Source organism: Engystomops pustulosus, chromosome 2, assembly GCF_040894005.1.
Source record: "Engystomops pustulosus chromosome 2, aEngPut4.maternal, whole genome shotgun sequence".
Taxonomy (NCBI): Eukaryota; Metazoa; Chordata; class Amphibia; order Anura; family Leptodactylidae; genus Engystomops; species Engystomops pustulosus.
In genome coordinates, this window is record NC_092412.1 from 69,436,694 (window position 1) to 69,458,139 (window position 21,446).

The following is a 21,446-nucleotide window of genomic DNA, read 5'->3' on the forward strand; positions in this document are numbered from 1 at the left end:
AATCTAGCATCTATGGAGTGTTTCAGATTCATTCAGAATCTACCAATAAGTATTTTCCCAGAGATCCCCCTTCCCACTGTGAATAGATTTGTAAGAGGTGATGCTTATCTCCCACTGATCTATAGTATATCCAGGTCATTTTTCAATATCTGAAAAAATTCTTAGGTTAAGCCGCCACATAATAGGCCGACTGTATTGGCATTTCTTTAAAGCTGCTTCTGTTTTCGTGACTTTGACTAAACCATTGAAGATTATAGAAATTAAAACAAGAATTGTCCTCCTGTCCAAAAAAATAGATTGGGCATTTCTTCAACTCCTATTTGGCGCAAAAGTCTTCCATGAGAATTGTGAAGATGACAGTAATATCTCTGTACAACAAATGAGCAGATTGCGGAGGACAGACACGATAAATCACACAACATGCCTGGAGAGGATAGATTGTTCCCAGATCCGTCACTTATATCATTATTCTTGGAGGGGGGACCTGCTTAAATATCCAACTGTCACAATTAAAACTATATACACAGAGAAAAAAAACATGTTTTTAAATAGGAAGGAAAATATCCTACATCGACTCAACGTAAGTGATGATTGCGTACTGTGATGTATTGAATTAACCTTTGCTATGTGTCATTACACGGCATGTGGTTATTTTTAGGTATTTTCATTTGCAGATACTCTACATGCCATTCTTACATCGTGCTGTGTAAAATGATGAGAGAAGAGCAGAGATTGGGGAGGAACACAGACCACTATTGTCAATTTACTGTATTCTGTTGCTACCTAGCAGTTTATGACATGGTTTGTAGTGGGAGGTCTGAAAGACTGAACCCAGGCACGCTGGAAGAAAATGCCATTCCTGGTTAATTCACTATGTAACCTCATTGTGGAGACTGCTCTTTCTGGTTACAGGGAGCTCCTGCCATGGGAGTTTTAATTAAAACCAAAACTGTTTATTTTTTCAGCTTTTCTGGATTCTGATCTGTTAGATTCTTCCCTATAATGTGGTGTCGGAAAGTCAACAAGCTGAGCAGGTCTGTGATGGGGAAGCAAGATTCCTATGATATGGACTGGCTTCAATTTGACAAGAACATGTGAGGTCCTCAAAATCCTGTTGGAATGTTATCATCCTAAACACTACAAGTACAAGACAAAGACTGCACAGGCTGAAATGGAATTCATAGGGAACTCCGGTAAGTGACTTTCTCTCTGTGTGCACTTTTGTATTAGTAGTGTGTGTATGTATATATTGTGCTGTCACATTACTTGCATTGTTTCCTATATAAATTATCGTTTGTTCCACATTTTATGGTGAAAACACATTTAAAAAGCAGTTTTGGAGCTTTGAAGGTTTTTGCATCCATTTTTGTGCCAGTCTTTCATTGATACTAGGTTTGAATCAAAAAACTGCATGTGTGATTCCAGCCTTACAACTGCATTTGAATCTTTTACACAGCTGCAAAGTGCATTACCAGCGGCTGGTGAAGGCAGTAATAATACTCCAAACTGCTGTAATGACTACTATTATAATTGATTACCTGTCAAATATACAGAATCACTATAAGATAACCATATTAGCAGTGATATTTTGTTAGATTATTGGATAGTCACATTCCCTAGTTGCTCCTACAAAATGTATTCACATTGCAACTGTTTTCTTCAGATTCTTCAGGAGGTAAAAGACTTAAACACTGGGAGAAAGATTACAGTTTAGGATGATTGTCTCCAGCTGAAAACTTCCTAATGCGGGATCCTCTCACAATGGCTTAAGTGCATTTGCTATCTGATGCCTGAGTATAAAAGGAACCGCAGAAAATTGCTCTTGTGCCCTGCAATTATGGTAAAAAACCTATGGATCTTACAGCATATAGACTTCAGCTGGGCACCCAAGTGAGCGTCTCTGCACAATGCTGGACCAACTCTTATAAATCTCTTCATTGTGGATTAAAAGCAGACCAATGCTTGAGAAAAGTTACTCCCTTCTGTTCTTTCATATTATTTCTCTGCAAAACTCAGGATTAAATATGGATATTCTTGAAAAGGAGAACTTTCTGAATATCTCCAAGAGCTCTCTCCTCCAACTAAATTCTGACAAGGGATCCTACAACAGTGAACCCACTACAGGAGGGGCTAATACAACAGATATTGTCAACTGGACCTTGAATTCAGAAAATTTAACACATCTCTCTCCAGAAGGAAGTTCTTTTTCTTTAGAAAAAAACTGGCCAGCCCTTCTGACCGTCACAGTCATTGTGGTGACCATTGCTGGAAATATACTAGTGATCATGGCTGTGTCCCTGGAGAAAAAGCTTCAGAATGCTACTAATTATTTTCTTATGTCCCTTGCCATAGCTGATATGCTTATAGGCTTTCTCGTTATGCCCATCTCCATGCTAAATATACTGTATGGTAAGTACAATGTAGCAAACACTATCCTGTAGAATGGTGCATAATGACAGCAAGAAACATAAATTGTTTATTTTGAATGATCCTGAATTACTTTTACTACTAAGGAAAAATAAACTTGTTGCATATAAATTGGTTGCAATATGTTTAATTTAGTGCCCCTGTGACCTCTGCAAGGCATGCATTTTTTATAGCACAAAAGCACATAAAAGAAAGGGTTATTCTGGAAAAAACATGTCTTTTTTCTGTTTACAATAGAGAGCATTAGCAACATATTCTATTGTACACAGCCTATAATGAGAGGTATGTGATGGGGAATCCTCCTGACGTATATGCTTCTAACATCAGCTTCCAACAGAGCCATATTCACATGCGCAAAATATTTATTAAAGACCCAGTAACCAATTTCATAGACTATATGTAGCAGATAAAGGACATCAAAATAATAATAATAATAATTTTATATATATATATATATATATATATATATATATATATATATATATATGTATTTTATTATGCAAAATAAAAATGTAGTCCATTAAGAATAGCAATGCACCATTAATACATGTTGTTGCAATGTTGCTTTTATCCAGTATAATTATGTTTATTAACTTCTATCAGGAAGATCATGTAGTTTTATGGAAAAATAACACAGAACAGGGCATAGAATTAAATACCCACATGTATGCGTATGTATAGAAAGTAATATAATAGATAAATGCAGGGTTATACCAGAATCGTCAGCTGTTTGCCTGGGATTGAGTGAGTGTATTTAATACTACAGCACCCCCTGCTGGTGACAGCCAACATTCATTACTACAGGCAAAGGAGATGAGCTGAATAGTACTGACAACAAGACAAAGCTAAACGAGTACCTAGCAGTGACATAAAGGGATGAAATATAAACTTGCACCTCATTCAATCACAATGGAACATCTTTACATTGTAAAAAGCAGTTAATAACATTTAGTATGAAATATATGTACTGATCCTTTAAATCTGACAAATACTAGATTGGCCTGCATTTAGCCTTTCACATGTGCTGCATCTATCCATCAATGCAACAAGCCCCTGCAGGCGATGACTGTCCCCATCTGTCTGTGTTTTCAGAGCCACTCTCATTTGACCTTTACCTTTATATGAATTAGGGATTCCCAATTTATATAGACGACACATCCAATGTACTGAAAACTATGGGGCGGCTGGAGAGGCAGATGTAAACAAAATGAGGTTACGTGTAAATATAAAAAGTATCACAGTAATTTAATATTGCATATACAACAAAACAGTGGGGTGTAGAGTGCATAGTTGTCATATGGCCACTTAATAATATAGTAACAGCCAGGACTGTATTTGCCATTAGGCACTAACGGGATGGTGTCTAGGGCATTCAGGTAAAGTGAGCGTCTTCAGGAATAGAAATGTTTTTTTCTTTTCATCCATGGCCAGAGTGCTCCAAGACTGGTGTGTCATCACTCCAGGCAGGTGCATAGCTACGGTCGTAAAAGAACCAGGGCACAGGCCCCAGTGCATACATGGCAAATTTTCATTAGTGTCCTGTACATAACTCCCCTCAGACATGTGTGCACCAAAAACAACTGTACAGGCAGTCCCCGGGTTACATACAAGATAGGTTCTGTAGGTTTGTTGTTAAGTTGAATTGGTATGTAAGTCGGAACTGTATATTTTATAATTGTAGCTTCAGACAAATTTTTTTTGGATTGTCATAAGAACCAGGATTAAGAACAAAGCTTCATTACAGACACCTTTAATAACTATTATAGCTGTTTATTATAGCTTAGGGCAAAGTACAGTAAATTATTAACAACCAGAGGTCCGTTTGTAACTAGGGGTCATCTGTAAGTCGGGTGTTCTTAAGTAGGGGACCGACTGTTCTTATCATTTTCAGCTACAGAAAAAAACTAAGGAAAAATGTTCTTAAAATGTGGCCTAACATTTATTAATGCACCCTCCACCTAATGACTGTAGCCTCTACTAATTCCCCCACAATGTAACCTGCACTAAATAATGCCCTCTCTACATCCCTTTGATAAATGCCCCCCAATTTCTGCCCCTTTCTAATCATGCCCACCCCATAACAATACCCATATTAAATAATGCCCTTCACATTAAAAAGTAACTCCATACACTAAATAAGTAATATCCCCACCAACCCCGCTAAGTAATGACCCCCAGAGTCCCCAGTAAATAATGTCCCCCAAAATCTCCAGTAAGTGATGTCCCACAGCCCCCGGAAAGTAATGACTCCCACAGCCCCCTGTAAGTAATGTCCCCACAGCCCGGGTAAGTAATGTTCCCCACAGACCCCAATAAATAATGTCCCCACAGCCCCCAGTAAGTAATGTTTCTCACAGCCCACAGTTAATGTCCCCACAGTCACTGGTAAGTAAATTTCCTCATAGCCTTAGCATATAATTCCCCCCCACAGTCCCCACTAAGTAATGCCACCCACAACCCCTAGTGAATAATGTTTCTACAGCCCCAATAAATTATATGCCCTCTTCACTAATGTCCCCCACAGCTCTCCAGTAATATCATCAGCCCCCAGTAAAGTACCCAAAGCCCCCTAGTAATTACCCCTACAGTTTCCCACTAATGTCCTCACAGCCCCCAGTAATGTCCCCATCAGCCCTCCAAGTAAAGTCCCCTACAGCTTCCATCAGTAAAGTCTCACACAGATCCTCACTAAAGTCCTTCACAGCCTCCAGTAATGTCCCCCACAGCCCCCAGTAGTGTCCACCACAGTCTCCAGTAATGTCCCTAACAACTCTCCCAGTAATGTCCCCCACAACCTTCAATAATGCCACAACAACCCCATCAACAATGTCCCTTACAGCCCCCCCAGTAAAGTCTCCAACAGCCCCCATTAATGTCCCCCACACCCTCCCAGTAATTTCTTCCACACCCCCCCCCCCAGTTAAGTCCCTTGCAGCCTCCAGTAAAGTCTCCTATAGCCTAGAGCCTCCAGTAAAGTCCGCCACAGCCCCAGTAATGTCCCCCACAGCCCCAGCAGTGATGCCCAGTACAGCCCTCCCCAGTAATGTCCTCCACAGCCCCGAACAATGTGCTTCTGCCTCACAATGTATAATTAAAAAATAAACAGCAATACTGACCTTTCTTCCTCTCCCATTTCCTCTTCTCCTCGTTGTGCAGGACAGCACACAGTGACATAATCATACTGTCCCTCCTGCTCCAGACAGCTGCTTGGAGTCATCATCGTGTCTCCTGCTCTCTGTAGTGTAGCATGGAGCTCCATGCTTCTCTACATGCTCACATAATCCATGTTCACAGCTCCATGCTTCACTACAGTACTTACTCTTTCTGTGTCCTTCTGTGGAGATGACAGTTTGCAAGAGCTGCCTGGACAACGAGACAATAGTCCTGCTGAGCCAGGGACATCCAGGGCACAGGCCAAAAGATCCAGGACCAGGGCCCCAGATCTTTTCACATAGTGACGCCCCTGACCCAAGGTCCTTTGCCAGAACACGAAGGCCTTTCACGTGAATCAGGACAGCATGTTTGTAATTGGATGAACTTAAGCATGTGATGAGTCACTTGGGTGTGACATTAGTCAAGGTCATATTTACTTGCACTCTTCTCCTACAAACCCTTCCAATAAACCTCTGGTCATTTCTAGCTTTTCTATACATTATACAAGGTTACCAGGAAGCATGGCAAATGGCGATTAGCCTGGGGGGACAAAGTAAAACCTCTTCTAGCAGCTAAACACCTATAGATGGCTGAGTAGAGTAAATTACAGAATTGCTTATTTTTGCTTAGTACAAAGATAGGCATAAGTTTTTACACTTTACAGTTATAATGGTCCATGATAAGAGTTGTCTTCAATTAAATACCATGCAGTTGATTCTCTGTCTCAATTAGAACAACACAACAAACAGGAGGCATCCACAGTTTTTTTACCATATACATGTGGATACACAATGGATAAATAATACCCACCATATACCTCCCACATGATGAAAATCTGTGAACTGCAAACTATTGTTTGCCAAGTTTTTGCTCAATGTGTTAGTATGTATGCTGCTCATAAAAAGTAATGTTCGCTAGCCACTTAAATTACTACACAAAAAAAGTCTTCTGGGCCTTTTTCTGCACTCAGTTCTGGCTGTGTATCCCTAGCAACCACATTGTCTGATGTGACTATGCTGTGCAGCTCAAATATAGATAGGTAGCAGTTATACCAGAAGAAGTAAGAACACTGAAATCAGCAGAAAAACTTTTTATATATAGGTAGTGCTTTTAAATTACATATACCCTTTACAAACAAAACCTATTTTAACCAAGTCCCCCACTTTCAATGTCCTTTATATTCTAATATATAATTATATTAATGGTATATTTAAAGGAAACCTACCACTTTGAAATGGTCATTATGACCCACACTAACCTGCACATAAGGCGCGAGGAGGTGGTGCAGGCACATATTTTTGTTAATCAAATAACGAAATGCATGGATTATAAGACTAGATTGTGTACTTTGCTAATAACCCACTTAGCGCTTGACTCTACGTCACAGCGCTTGGGCATTAGCATATTAGGGGAGGCATGCAGAGTGCGTCCCCGCTTCCCCCCCATCCTCCCTTCTTCGCTCCTAAGAGCCGGTGACGTAACCAAACCCTTAGGAGCATTAGAGCATGTGCATCTCCGAAGTCTCGCGATAGCAAGCACAGCTGCCATGAGATTTCGGCGATGCACATGCTCTAATGCTCCTAAGGATTTGGTTACGTCACTGGCTCTTAGGAGCGAGGAAGGGAGGATGGGGGGAAGCGGTGATGTCACTGGCTCTCAGGAGCAAAAGGGGGAGGCGGGGACAGCGCTCTCAATGCATGCCTCCCCTAGTATCCTAATGCCCAAGCGCTATAACACAATCTAGTGTTATAATCCATCCATTTGTTATTTGATTAACGGAAATATGTGCCTGCACCACCTCATCTCGCTTTATGTGTAGGTTAGTTTGGGCCATAATGCCCATTTCAAAGTGGTACATTTCCTTTAATTACCAGTTGTGGTATTATAGGATAACATACCCACAACTTACAGTCACCTATGGAGGGAGCGTGGCAGGTTAGCTCCAGAGCTCCCACTAGAGATAGTGGTAGAGAAAAAGTTTTTTAAATATGTGGTTTGATTAATATAAAAGTACAAAAGGGGTCGTATGTCAGGTCATGTACATCAGTGCATTACATAGAACAGAACAATCTCTTACCCTTTCTTGATTACAAGCTGGATAGGGTTCATTTAACACCTCACTAAAGACCTTGTGGCAACAGAATCTTCATAGAGACCCTTCCTTCAAAAGAGTATTTGGCCAATAAATATATATAGAAGTTATGGAACTATGTAGCACCCCAGCCAGAAATCAGATACATTCCTGAGATCAGGGAAGCGGCGCACATGTGAACCTGGGTCTCAATAGATTTTGATTTGGAGATATAAAGCACTTTCAATGGGAGCATAGTATGTGGATCATGTTTGGTCTTCCAAGATACTGGAGGCTCAGACAGATCTGATGGACCAGAACATCTGGGGTAAGGTTGGGTGTCTATATAACCCCAGAGAAGCAAATGAGCTCTGTGACCACTGTTATTTCCTGGGGGAATTATTACAAAAGAAACATCACATTAAAAGCCAGGAAGAATCTGGAAGTACTGGCCATCCCTTCTCATTTGTGCAGCAAATGGTAATTGATTTTCACTGATTGCTTACATTGTCATACTCCAATTAAATATACAAATATGTGAATTTAACTTGGGTTGTTATTTTATATATTGATCCACAAATGCTCGTACCTATTTCTTGGTTATATATGCTACCTGGGTTGGCTTATGGCCTAATATAATCCTGTTATGAATTGGGCTTGTATCTAACGAGTCTTGGTTGTGTGGAAACTCTATCTCACTAACTGGGCCTCCTGGAACCTGGGTGTTTGTGAAAATCAATAGCTAACTGATCTTATGTATCCTTTGTAATGTCACACGTGGCTATGCAAAGAGTTTTGGAGGTTAACTGTGGAGTGCAGGTGTGTATACCATGTACCAGGTACACAGGTTAGGAATAGAAGAACTTATGCTCTTGCAGTATAGGACTATTATTACTGTGAAGTACACATAAATAAAGGATTGGAGTAGTAGTATTGTGCCCAAATATGAAGGCTTATAGTAGTGGTACTGTTTAGTTCTCATGTACACAAGGTAGTAGTAGTCATACTGTTCCCATATATGAGGTAGAAGTAGTAGTGCTGTGACTGTCCCTATTTATATGCATGAAAGAAGTACTACTGTGCAGCACAGCACCTATATATGTAGGAAGGATTACTACTACTGTGCAGTACCTATATATGTATGATAGGAAATGTGGTACTGTGGTGTGTCCAAATATGGAGGATAAGAGTAGTAGTACTAAATAATATATCCTAACTGTATATGCAAGATAGGAGTAGAGAGACACACACAGACAAACTAATATTGCCTCCAATACTCCTATACCCTGAGGATGTAGATAGAGCAGCAGTTGGGACTGACAGGGGGTTCTTCTGCCCCTGTAAGGCTTGTTGCACTCTAAAATGACCCTGACCATTTAAGGCATTTTGCTCAAAGCTTTTTAAGTCATAAAACAGCAGAGAATAGCACTTAAGGCATTCTACAGATACAAAATATACTTAAATTTCTAACATCTTTTTAACCAAGTAATGGAGTAATTTAAACCTTAGTTAGCGAAAAAAAATACATATAGGAAAAGTGTGAGTGCTGTTCAGGAGGAATGCCACAAACAGCATCAACATTGCCATATATTTCTAGATAGGTAGTTAGCATGGTAGCTAAAGTGTGTCAGTTGAATATTTTTTACTATATTTGTGGTAGCCATTAGGTAAAAGTGAGAACAGAAAGTGCAGTCTCAGGACAAGTATAAGATGGCTGACTAGTGGTTGCCACAATTTGACTGCTTTACTACATTGTGGTGGCCATTGAACAGGGCAGCAGTCAAGCATATGCCCTGCCACTTCATTTAGTGTCTATGGGGCTAATGGAAATATTTCTTATGCCTGACTGACGATTCATTCAACTCCGCCTCATGCCGGAGGAGGTCCCTGTGGCGAGGCCTTTAGCAATCTGTGACTTAACACTTATCCTTAGGCTGCTACCGCCGATGTTTCCAGTAAAACATGAACTATATATAATTTATTCCATATTATTTAACTAGTCCATATAGTAGAATGTTGGGTATATTCATGTATTATTCATTGCAATAAATTTTATAGTCAATATAGTAAAATATTTAGTATATATTTATACATTATTGATTGTATAGTATTTTCATAGTCAAAATAGAAAAATCTCTAGGATATATTTATTTTTTATTCATTGTATTAATTGTTATCTTCAACATACTGTAGTAAAATATTTAGCAGACTAAATAATTTTACTACTAAATATAATAACTATTATTACTATCACAATGAAATAGACATGATGCAAAGTTTATGATGTTAGTAGAAGTAGGTAATAAACTATAGCACAGACTAAAGTTCCCAAAACTTACCGTAGATTTTATTCCCAATAAATTGCCCTTTTTTACATTTTTTTTATTTTTATTTTATGCATTAAATGGATAAAACTGATCATAAATGTAGAAATACATTAAAGATGTTGTGCTAAAATGATTACTTTTTATTACCTCCTAGATTATGAATGGCCTTTACATAGGAAACTGTGTCCTGTCTGGATATATTTGGATGTACTGTTCTCTACTGCTTCTATCATGCATCTCTGTGCAATTTCTTTGGATCGGTACATTGCAATACGAAATCCTATCCATCACAGCCGCTTCAACTCCAGAACCAAGGCTTTCACTAAAATAATTGCTGTGTGGACTATATCTGTAGGTAAGTGCCGTCATATTTCAGGCATAGGAAGCTAATTACAAAGACGAATTCTGACAGACTAGCAGCCACCTAACAGATACCAACCTGCGAGCCAGCGTAAAGATCTTCTTTTATTAACATCCTTAATGCTTCTGGCTTTATTGTACCAGTGGGATTTTAAAAAAGGAACTACCTCATTCTGTGTGTTATGCTAAAGCAATGATTCTTTAGTAATTACTCTTACTTAATCACAGAAAACACAAACCTCTATGACAAAAAACTCTATAATTTCCCTATATAGAGAAATTTTACATTTACATAGATATTACCCTCTATAAAGCTTGCAGGAACAATAAAAAAAAAATACTCTAGCAAACTTTCAGGTAAAAAAAATGTACATCTGGGACTATTAAAGCTATAGGAGAGTAAAAATTGTAAAATTCCAATAACGTTGAGTTTGGGGACACTTAATAACACTTCTGCATATGCTCAATGGTGCATCAGTGAGGAACTTTACGATCTTTTCTAAACTTGTCAATCGTGTGGCGGGATTATTTCAGGCAGTCCCCGAGTTAGGTACAAAATAGGTTCCGTAGGTTTGTTCTTAAGTTGAGTTTGTATGTAAGTCAGAACTGTATACTTTATTATTGTAACCCCAGTCAAACTTCTTTTGGTCTCTGTGACAATTGGATTTTAAAAATGTTGGGTTGTCATAAGAACCAGGATTAACAATAAAGCTTAATTGCAGACACCTCTGATAACTGTTATAGCTGTTTATTGTAGCCTAGGACTAAAGTACAGCAAATTACCAAAATCCAGAGGTCCGTTTGTAACTAGGGATTGTATGTAAGTCAGGTGTTCTTAAGAAGGGGACCGCCTGTATATCAGATCTGAAGAGGTCTAAATGACCAAAAACTTTAAGATGTTTTTGTCGATTTGGTGGTTTAATGGTCTTAACAACTTTTTTTCCCATTACAAAGAAACTGAGTAACAAAAGGAAACAATCCCCTATAGGTGCTGGAGATCTGTATTGGGTCGGGTTAGACACAGCAGTGCTGTTATATATGGCAATTATAAACTCCCCAAGCCAATGAAAATTGCAGCTGCTAAGGGCAACTAATTACTGCAAGAAAACCCAATAAAATGGACTACTTGCTAAACAGGGAGATAATTTTAATGCAATTTTTAGGTTTCACATTGACAGCACAAAAGTAAGTTTTTTATTATGTATTTTCATTAAAAGCACTACCAATTTTGGACCACAAGACACAGCAATGTATTAAGTATTTGTAACCGACAGTTCTGGGTAACTGCTTTATCTAAACAGAATCTTGCTACAGCTCTTACTATAGCAGAGAGGAACCTGAAAAGCAAATTAAGAAGGAAGCCAAATTGGACAAGGAAACTAATAATTAAATATATGGTAAAGTTTCTTGTATTCATGTGTACTACGGATTTATGCCAGGTACACAAATTCTTTTCATAGCTAAACTTGCAGTATATGGTATTTTTTAATTTTGTAAGTAAAAGAAGAAAAAGATTTTAAAAAGTATATCATGTAAATTTTTTACACACTCAGATCTGTAGTAGTTACATATCAATATAACCTAATTCTCTAAGGCTGCTTTCATACGGCTTATTACATAATGTATGTTAAAGGGATATTCCAGGAATCTGCATACTTTTTATATAAACAAGTAATATAATATATATAATATATAAGTTAATATGTAATTAGTTGTTATTTAAAATTTTGCTCCCCTTAGTAGAAAAAATTCTGTGGACATAGACTGTGATGGAGAATTAAAATGCTACTTTAATCAGTCCGTTAAAGGCAGTTACACATCATTACTATGGTAACAGAGCAGGACAGTCTGTTACATCATCACTGGGGGCAGGAAATAATTGGGAGGTCGAGATACTGAGAACTAAAGGATCATGGGACTTGTAGTTTCCACTGGCGGCCATCTTGGTTTTAACTCTGCCTACTTTAGAGATGCTGTAAAATTTTGTGAATCATAAAATCAAACTATTTAAGCTCCATTTTGTGACTAATGACATTGATTTTTGTTATATTCATTGATTTATAGCATTATGGGTTCTTCAGACGGTCATATTCCCGGAATACCCCTTTAAGTGCCAGAAACATGGTCTGATCTTGCCAGGAAAACCTTTAGTGTACTTGGGAAAGTATTTTGTGCTTTGTACTGATCTTCTTCTTGGGACCTAAGCAGAGCTTTGTAAGAGGTACAAGGAATGCTTCTAACCACAAGTGGTCCCATAAAGTGTCAGGAAAGTGCACTTCATTATATGGTCAATAATTCAATCGACTACTGAGAAACTCTTCTCAGCATAAAAAAATGGATTTAGTCTAATCCATGGTTTGAAACCGATTGAAGCTCTCACTTTGCAGCCAGTTGATCAAAAGATGTATACAAAAAGTGGAGAATGCTCTAAGACTAGACAACAAAACCTAATTGAAAAGCACATAAAAGCACATAAACCCTGCAGAATCTCCCTCACAACCTTCACATATGATAGAAAAGATTGTAATATAGGATAATTCCTAAGGCAGAGGGATAAAGTTTCCTGGGATTTCTCATTGACATTTCAGGTTTTTGCTATGTTGTGTAATCATGACCCACTCTTTTCCTCCATGGATAGACAGTTAGCCATCAGACTTCTTGGTGTTTTCCCATGGATTAAATTACATTTTAAAGAACATGGAATGCTTGCTCTTATAAAGCATCTGACTGCTCCTAGCTATAATCATTAAATTTAGCCCTATGTATAGTACATACATTGAGTCTTGTAAAGACTTAAAGTGAATGTCCACCCTTAAGCACCAATTCTTAATGAAGACAGAAGAATAAGTCATTGCCAGAGACCTTTGGTAGAAGCTTATCTCCAATGGGAAAAAAGGAGCATGAAGAGGGAGGGTTGGGACATCCAATACTATTATATATCCTTTTCAGTTTAGACAATAAACTATGAAGTATCACAATTAGCTGAGAAAAAGTATCATAGTAGATAAGGTTGAATAAAGTCACAGGTCCATCACATGCAACTACTCCTTACTGGGGTATCATAGTTTTATTCTCTCACTGCTAGCCCTTTTTCGTTTTTGTGTCTTTATTTTTCACACCCCACCTTCAAAAATCCATAACTTTTTTATTTTTCCATGTAGAGAGCTGTGTCGTGGCTTGATTTCTGCGTAACAAATTGCACTTCATAGTGATGGCATTTAATTGTCTATGCCATATACTGGGAAGCGGGAAAAAAATTCTGAATGCAATGGTGAAAAAACGCATTTGCGCCGTTTTCTTGGGGGCGTGGATTTTACGTCTTTCACTGTGTGCTCCAAATGACATGTCTAATTTCTTCATTGGGTCAATACGATCACATGGATACCAAATTTGTATAGGTTTTATAATGTTTTCATATATTTACAAAAATTAAAACCTCCTGTACAAAAAAAAATTCTTCATTTTGCCGTCTTCTTGCGCTAATAACTTTTTCATACTTTGGTGTATGGAGCTGTGGGTTGTGTAATTTTTTGCAACTTTTGATGACGTTTTCAATGCTTTTATTTTTAGAATTGTACGACCTTTTGATCACTTTTTATTGAAGTTTTTATATTTTTCAAAATGGCAAAAAAATGCTATTTGCGACTTTGGGCACTATTTTCCGTTACGTGGTTAAACACAGTAAAAAACCATTCTTATATTTTGATAGATCGGGCATTTTCGGACGCAGCGATACCTAATATGTTTATGATTTTTACTGTTTATTTATATTTATATCAGTTCTAGGGAAAGGGGGGTGATTTGAATTTTTAGGTTTTTTTAATATAATTTTTTATTTTTTTTATTAAAATTTTTTACTATTTTTCAGACTCCCTAGGGTACTTTAACCCTAGGTTGTCTGATTGATCCTACCATATACTGCCATACTACAGTATGGCAGTATATGGGGATTTTGCACACCATCTATTATAATGTGCAGATCGCACATTGTAATAGATGGCCTAAAACATGATAGCCTCGGATAGCCGCCGGCTCGTTAATGCCGCCGCCAGCTTTGCCGGCGGCGATGAAAGGGTTAACATCCGCGATCTGTACCCCAGCAAGTATCATAATAATTTACAGTATAGTGCCCCCCAGATAACAATTATAATTCACCCTGTGCTCCTAAATAAAATATATCCTTAATATAATATTTTAGAATTTTATCTCTCTATAAATTATTGATATTGCACAAACTGGGTTATTAATATATACATTGCACATATTGTCACATTGAATAAATTATATTATATAGTATCCCCCATAATTCAATTAATTAGCATTATATACAATGCCCACAAATGAAATATATTATATACAGAGAACTTCTTATAAAGTAGTAATTACAATAAATCCATATTAAGCTTAAATAGAGATTTATAAATCAACATTCTCATTGACACTGCATAAATAAAATAATCAAAAAGTTAGGAAATAAAACTAGTCTTTTAATTTTGTTTTGCCTTCATTCATGCGGTAAGTACATAACGATCTTTAGAACACTTATGGGAGATTTTCATCTTGGAAACATCATTACCATCGCCTTTCCTTTGATCATCAACATAAATCCAGAGCATTAAAATTTCATTCATCACACTTAACGAGTTTCCAAAAAGATCTAAGGAAAATCTTTTCTAGGCAGTAAAGGGCACCTTTTTAGCAACGTGGCTAGAAGATAATCTGGCTTAATGTGTACACCCACACATTGGACTGGCACCATGTTGTGTTACTACAGACATTTAATAACTTACTAAGTAGAAGACTTCACAATTGTCAGTATAGTCACTGTTATTATACAGAGTAAGACTGTCCTATGGGTGATTGAGCAGTAAGACAATGAGAAACTTCATTGTACAATTCATAATGGAACTGTCTCTGTGAGTAACTATAACCATATCTAGCACTTTCTAACAAAGCAAGTATTAGAAAGAGTTTAAAGGGGTTTGCGCACAAAAGACAATTCAAATTTCAATCCCCTAGAGATGTTTACACAAAAAAGATAATTTTACAATTTTACTCAGTTTTATTGCTGTTTTAGCTCCTATCACTCAGTGATGGTCAGTGTAAAATTCCAGAGTGTGGACAGGGACTCTCTAAGCAAATACATAGGGGCACATTTACTAACAACAGTGCAATCTGCATTAAATGCAGTCTGTCTGTGTAGTGTTCAGAGTGCACCAGATTCAGGATTTCTGACGCACGTTCTTCATGAATCTGGAACACCTTGCACGGCTAGTGATGCCTAGTGTAGCTTCTCCACATAAAGGGTTACGCGTGACACAAATGTGGCGAGGCACTTCTTAAATACCTGTGCACGCAGTTTACACTAAAGAGAACGTGCAAAGTCTGACAGAAAACGAGTGCATGGCTCTAAATGTGCCCCAGCGTGCTGACATTGTGGTTAGATTATCAGATTATCTGAACATTGTACTAGTATCTGACACATAGAAAAAGAGATGAGACAGATCAGAGATGAGATGATGAGATCCATGAGATGCCTATTAAACAGTCAGCTCTGCTACATCTCTGCTCTATCACACTATCATATCTGATGAGCCTCCCTCCCCTTCCTCGGATAAAGAACTTATCTGCCTGTAGCTTGTAGCTCTCCTCTCACAGTGTGAGCTTGTCCTGGAATGCAAGGGTGGGAGAGAGCAGAGATGAGCTCAGCTCCACAGCATCAGACAAGATGGCTGCAATCCCTAAAGTCAGAAGATACAGGGTTGGAGACTAGGAGCAACTGAAATGGTGTAATATGCAATAAAGGATGTCCATAAAACTCTTAAGGGCCAAGTTTTTTGCATGTTTTCATTTTTCACTCCTGTCTTTAAAAATCTTTTTTTATTTTTCCATTTACAGAGCTGTGGTAGAGCTTGTTTTCTGTGTAACAAACTGTACATCCTAGTGACAAAATTTTTTATTTCATGCCAGTTACTGGGAAGATGGAAAAAAAAATCTGAATGTGTTGAAATTGTAGAAAAAACGTATTTGCTCCATTTTCTACATTTTACAGGGCTGGTTTCGGATTTAATAACGTTGCTAGTAATATATACAGCCCCCACTTAACCAATATATACTGCTCCCCCAATAATGAATATATACAGCTCCCTCAGTATTGAATATATAGCTCCCCAGTAACACACACACACACATATACAGTAAATATATATATATATATATATATATATATATATATATACAGCTCCACCCGCAGTAAGACATGTATACATAGTGCCATCCCCAGTAACACATAGATATGGACACAGTCCCCCTGCCATAACACAGAGATATACAGCCCCTAAGTAACACATAGATATATACACAGCCACCACAGGAATACATAGATATGAACACTGCCTCGCCAATTACTGCTCCAAGAGGGCATGACAGGGCATGAAGAAGGGGCAAGGCTTTGGCAGGACCTGGCATTGAAACAAATGCTGTGCAGCTGGCCACTGTATCCTGGTTTCAAACTTATGATGCATTGGGCTATGCCCGAGGGGGTGCAACATTATCACACAAGCCAGCACACTGGTGCAGGTGTATGATAAATAAGCCCTTTAGTTTTATTACCCAAATTAGTCACTTATTGCCATATTCTTGTGGGCTCCATTTCTACATGCACAGAAATAACCATTTATTGCAGTGCATTAGTAATGTCAGCCTATGCACTTGCATAGACTGTCAGACAGACTGCTAGTTTTTGCCAAAGGCAGAATCAAGCAGTCGATGAAGAGAACAGACTGAGAGACCCTGTGTTTGCATTGTGGGCTGCTGGAAGTATGAAGGAGTGGACCCCCTTACTCTCAAGATATGTAGATCCTGCATTCATAGCATTGACCATAGAATTTAAGGGGGTGAACAGTTTGAATCACAACTCATTTCACATCACTTTCAGTAGGCCAACATACGAACCCATCGGCCTAGCCTAAGACTCCTTATTGGCCGATGTACAAACCCATATGGATGTTCAATAAAGGGTTAAATATTGATGGTTAATGGTATCCTTCAATTTCCTATTATTTATAGTAGACCTGTATGCACAGATAGATCCCTTCCATCGTGATCCTATGATTTAGAAGGAAACAACTAACACTGCAGCCCCTGTTACTTTTTACACTCTACAGTAGCTGATGGTAAATCTTCAAGATTTGAATAGAAACAGAGTTGTAAGTCAAAAAAGGCAGGGTTCCCTGGAAGCCTTTGAAGCTGACTCATCTCATCTGTAATTAAGGTACAGTTCCTCAGTGGCAGATCATTTAAGATGACATGGGGTGGACTTTAAACCCTCTACCAGCATGTATTACTGGTGTGAGGGGTACAATTCTGGTGACAGATCATCTTTAAATTCATTCTTAAGTTTTTCCATTACCATCACTACGTATATACGGCAATTGACGGCAATGGGGGAACGACGCCATACGGGTGTGGTACGTTACAGCACATGTGGGGCACCGCACCATCCCGTACCGTCCCATCGGCGGGAGAAAGATAGAACATGTATGGCGCCGGAATATGGCGCCATACATCGCTATGGAGAGGGGCGGGGTGAGCAGCGCCCTTCTATGTATACAGGTCTATTGCAACTACAGGCGGTCCCCTACTTAAGAACACCCGACTTACAGACGACCCCTAGTTACAAACGGACCTCTGGATATTGTTAAATTACTGTACCTTATCCTTAGGCTACAATAAACAGTTATAACAGTTACCAGAGGCGTCTGTAATTAAGCTTTATTGTTAATCCTGGTTCTTATGACAATCCAACATTTTTAAAATCTAATTGTCACAAAGACCAAAAAAATTCTGTCTGGGATACAATGATAAAATATACAGTTCCGACTTACATACAAATACAACTTAAGAACAAACCTACAGAACCTATCTTGTACGTAACCCGGGGACTGCCTGTATTATACTCTACTGAACTCTGTTTTTATTTAGTATTACATTATCTTCTTTCATAATAAAAATCCGGATCAGAGATGCAGACTTGGCCAAAGACTTGGCTTGCAGTATGTAAATAGTTTAATCCTTTCAATTGGTTAAAAATACATTAATAAATTCTAATATTCCATAAGAACTTTGAGCAATACTTTCTTTGCAGCTGTTTATTTTATTTCCTGTATGTCCCTAATATGTAACTGATTTCTGTTACCAATACTGTATACACACTGTCCGCAATAATAAACACAATCCTCATGTGCTGCACAGGAACCCTTAACATATTTTCTCATAATAAAAAATCTTGAAGGGGAAGATGTGATAAACATGGTTCTTTGCGTTATATAACTGGCTTTGAAATGTGACATTTTGTTGATAGGAGTAACAATCTGTTACATAGATATAAACAAATATGTTTCCTGGTGTCAGCCCAGTGGGGGATTTGTTTAATAGGATTTCACTGTGAAAGAAAAACTGCAATTATAGGAAAAATCAATGAGGAAAGGAGGAATTCTCCCAGGTCTGGAAATGATCTGTCCCACGGAAAGAATTCTCATGTGATCATTATTATTGCTATTCGATCGAAAACCACATTATAAGAGTTTAATGCCAGCATTATTGTTTAATTCTAGCAAGTATTCTCCTAAGGAAGAATTTCTCAGGCCATAACACTATCAATACATTTTATTTCATTTTTCCAGACATCAAGAAAATAGCCCATGTCAACTAAACATATTCCTGTAATGATGATAAAAGCAGTCACCCTAATAATCACCATCATCCTTTATCTCATGTGGGTCCTCTTGGGCCTCTTACGGATACAGGAACACTTTACCATTGCCCTATCACTACCTGCACAACTATTTTAGGTAAAAGATCATTAAAGGACATCTACCACCAGCTTAATAATAGTAATTAATATTCATTCCTTTATTTATATAGTGCACACAGATTATGCAGCGCTGCACAGAGCTGGCCAAATCGGTCCCTGCCCCCATAGGGGATCATAATCTAATCAACCTACTTGTATGTTTTTGGAGTGTGAGAGGAAAGCGGAGGACCGACAGGAAACCCACGCAAACACAGAGAGGTCCCCAGTGCTGCAAAGCTGTTGTGCTAACCACGTTTCACTGATGTTAGACATGTCCTACGAAGATGTTCTTCAGGACTTATTTTATTATAATTCTATTTTCTGTGATTGCAGCAATCAAAGTATATACAAAGTATGCTAATTAGTCTGGCTGATCCAGCTACGTCACCAGAGCGCCTCAGACCACCTCTTTTAAAGGGGTATTCCCATGAAGACAAGATTCTTAAATATACTCACAAAAAAAAATTCTCTAGTACCCTGTTACGAACAAAAATACAACATTTCACGGATATAATTCCAACCTGTCTCTATCAGTCCTTGTGACACAATGTTACAATTTTGGTTGTCCTTGGATCCAACCATAAATCTTCAATGGTCGTATTCTTCTTATGAATAGCTTCTCTTGTCTGCATGCTAAAGTGCACTCTGATTCCTGCCCCTCCCTCCCATGAATTACAAGAAAAGCTTAGACAGCAGTGTGCAGAGACTTCCTCTACAAACTACAGACAAGATAAGGGCTTTATCGTAGTAAAGGGGGAGGCATAGAAGAGCTCAGTGTGTTATAGGTGAGATAGCGAAGCTGAATGTTTCATTGTGTCTTATATCCATCTGATGACTCTGATCTGTCTTGTCTCTCAAAAGCTAAATGAAAGTGTAAATAAACCATGTACCCTGATAATCTAAGCACCTGTCAACACACAGTATCTCTTGGGAACCAAAGGGGGCGGGACTAGCACTCCTTAAGTAAATATGGTGAGGGTCAAAGTCATACAAAAAAAGACCAATGGTATACTCAAAAGATAAAAGAAGTATGCTATAAGCCCCAGAATAGAAATATAAACAAATTTAATTTGTACCATAGTACACCACGACACAAAAACACATATAAAAACATTTAAAAGTGTGAAGTTTTTGTATGTGTTTTTGTGTCATGGTGTACAATGGTACAAATAAAATTTGTTTATATTTCTATTCTGGGTCTTATAGCATACTTCTTTTTTCTTTTGAGTATACCACACATTATGTCTTAGCACAGAGGAATCATGAAGTGTCTGCTTATAGAGCCTCCACCCACACTCTGGAATTTTACACTAACCATCACTCAGTGATAGCAAAACAGCAATAAAACTGAGTAGAATTGTAAAGGCAAACACCTTTAGTTTACTCAACCCCGTTCCGATACAAGCAAGTAAATAACAATATGAGGTGCTCTGGTGACGTAGCTGGAGCACCCCAGACTAATTAGCATATTTGTTTAGCTCTATATTGTCGCAATCATGCATATAGAGTTATAATAAAAGAAGTCCAACTACTCAGTAGGTCACATCTACCATCAATAAAACTGATGGTAGATATCCTTTAAACGCTTTCCATTCACTAGTCTTAAAGAGCAGACAGAAAAACAATGGGGCACACTTACTAAGGACCGTGCGCCAGTTTTCTTCCAGACTTTGCACATTCTTTTTGTTGAAAACTGCTTGCACAGGTATTTAGGAAGTGCCTGCACCCCTTCTTGACCAAAAATTTAGCAAATCTATTAAACAAGAAAAAATGGAACATCACATGGTCATAAGTATTCAGACCCTTTGCTGTAACACTCATATTGACTCACATGCTGTCCATTTCTTTCTCTTTGAGAAGGTTCTATTACTTCATTGGAGTCCAGTTGTGTTTAATTAAACTTATTGGACTTGAATAGCAAAGGCACACATCTATAGATATAACACCTCACAGCCTACAGTGTATGTCAGAGCTAATGAGAATCATGAGATCTAAGGAACTACCCAAGGCGCTCAGAAACAGAATTGTGGCAGGGTACAGATCTGGCCAAGGTTCCAAAAGAATTTCTTCTGCACTCTTGGTTCCTAAAAGCACAGTGGCCTCCAAAATCCTTAAATAGAAGACGTTTGGGACGACCACAACTCTTCCTCAACCTCACTGTCCAGCCAAACTAAGCAATAATGAGACAAGAGCCTTGGTGGGAGGTAAAGAAGAACCTCAAGATCATTGTGGCTGAGCTCCAGAGATGTGGTAG

General features: G+C 38.2%; 1 protein-coding gene across 1 annotated transcript in view; it reads left to right on the top strand.

Annotated features, from left to right (window-relative positions):
• Positions 1-415: 415 nt before the first annotated feature.
• Positions 416-21,446, top strand: part of HTR2A (5-hydroxytryptamine receptor 2A) — a 37,592-nt gene continuing 16,561 nt past the window's right edge. Inside the window, exons 1-4 of the mRNA XM_072135218.1 lie at positions 416-580; positions 966-1,193; positions 1,664-2,409; positions 10,133-10,333. Of these exons, the coding sequence (XP_071991319.1) occupies positions 1,959-2,409; positions 10,133-10,333 (652 nt within the window). The 5' untranslated portion in view covers positions 416-580; positions 966-1,193; positions 1,664-1,958. The remainder of the gene's footprint in view (positions 581-965; positions 1,194-1,663; positions 2,410-10,132; positions 10,334-21,446) is intronic.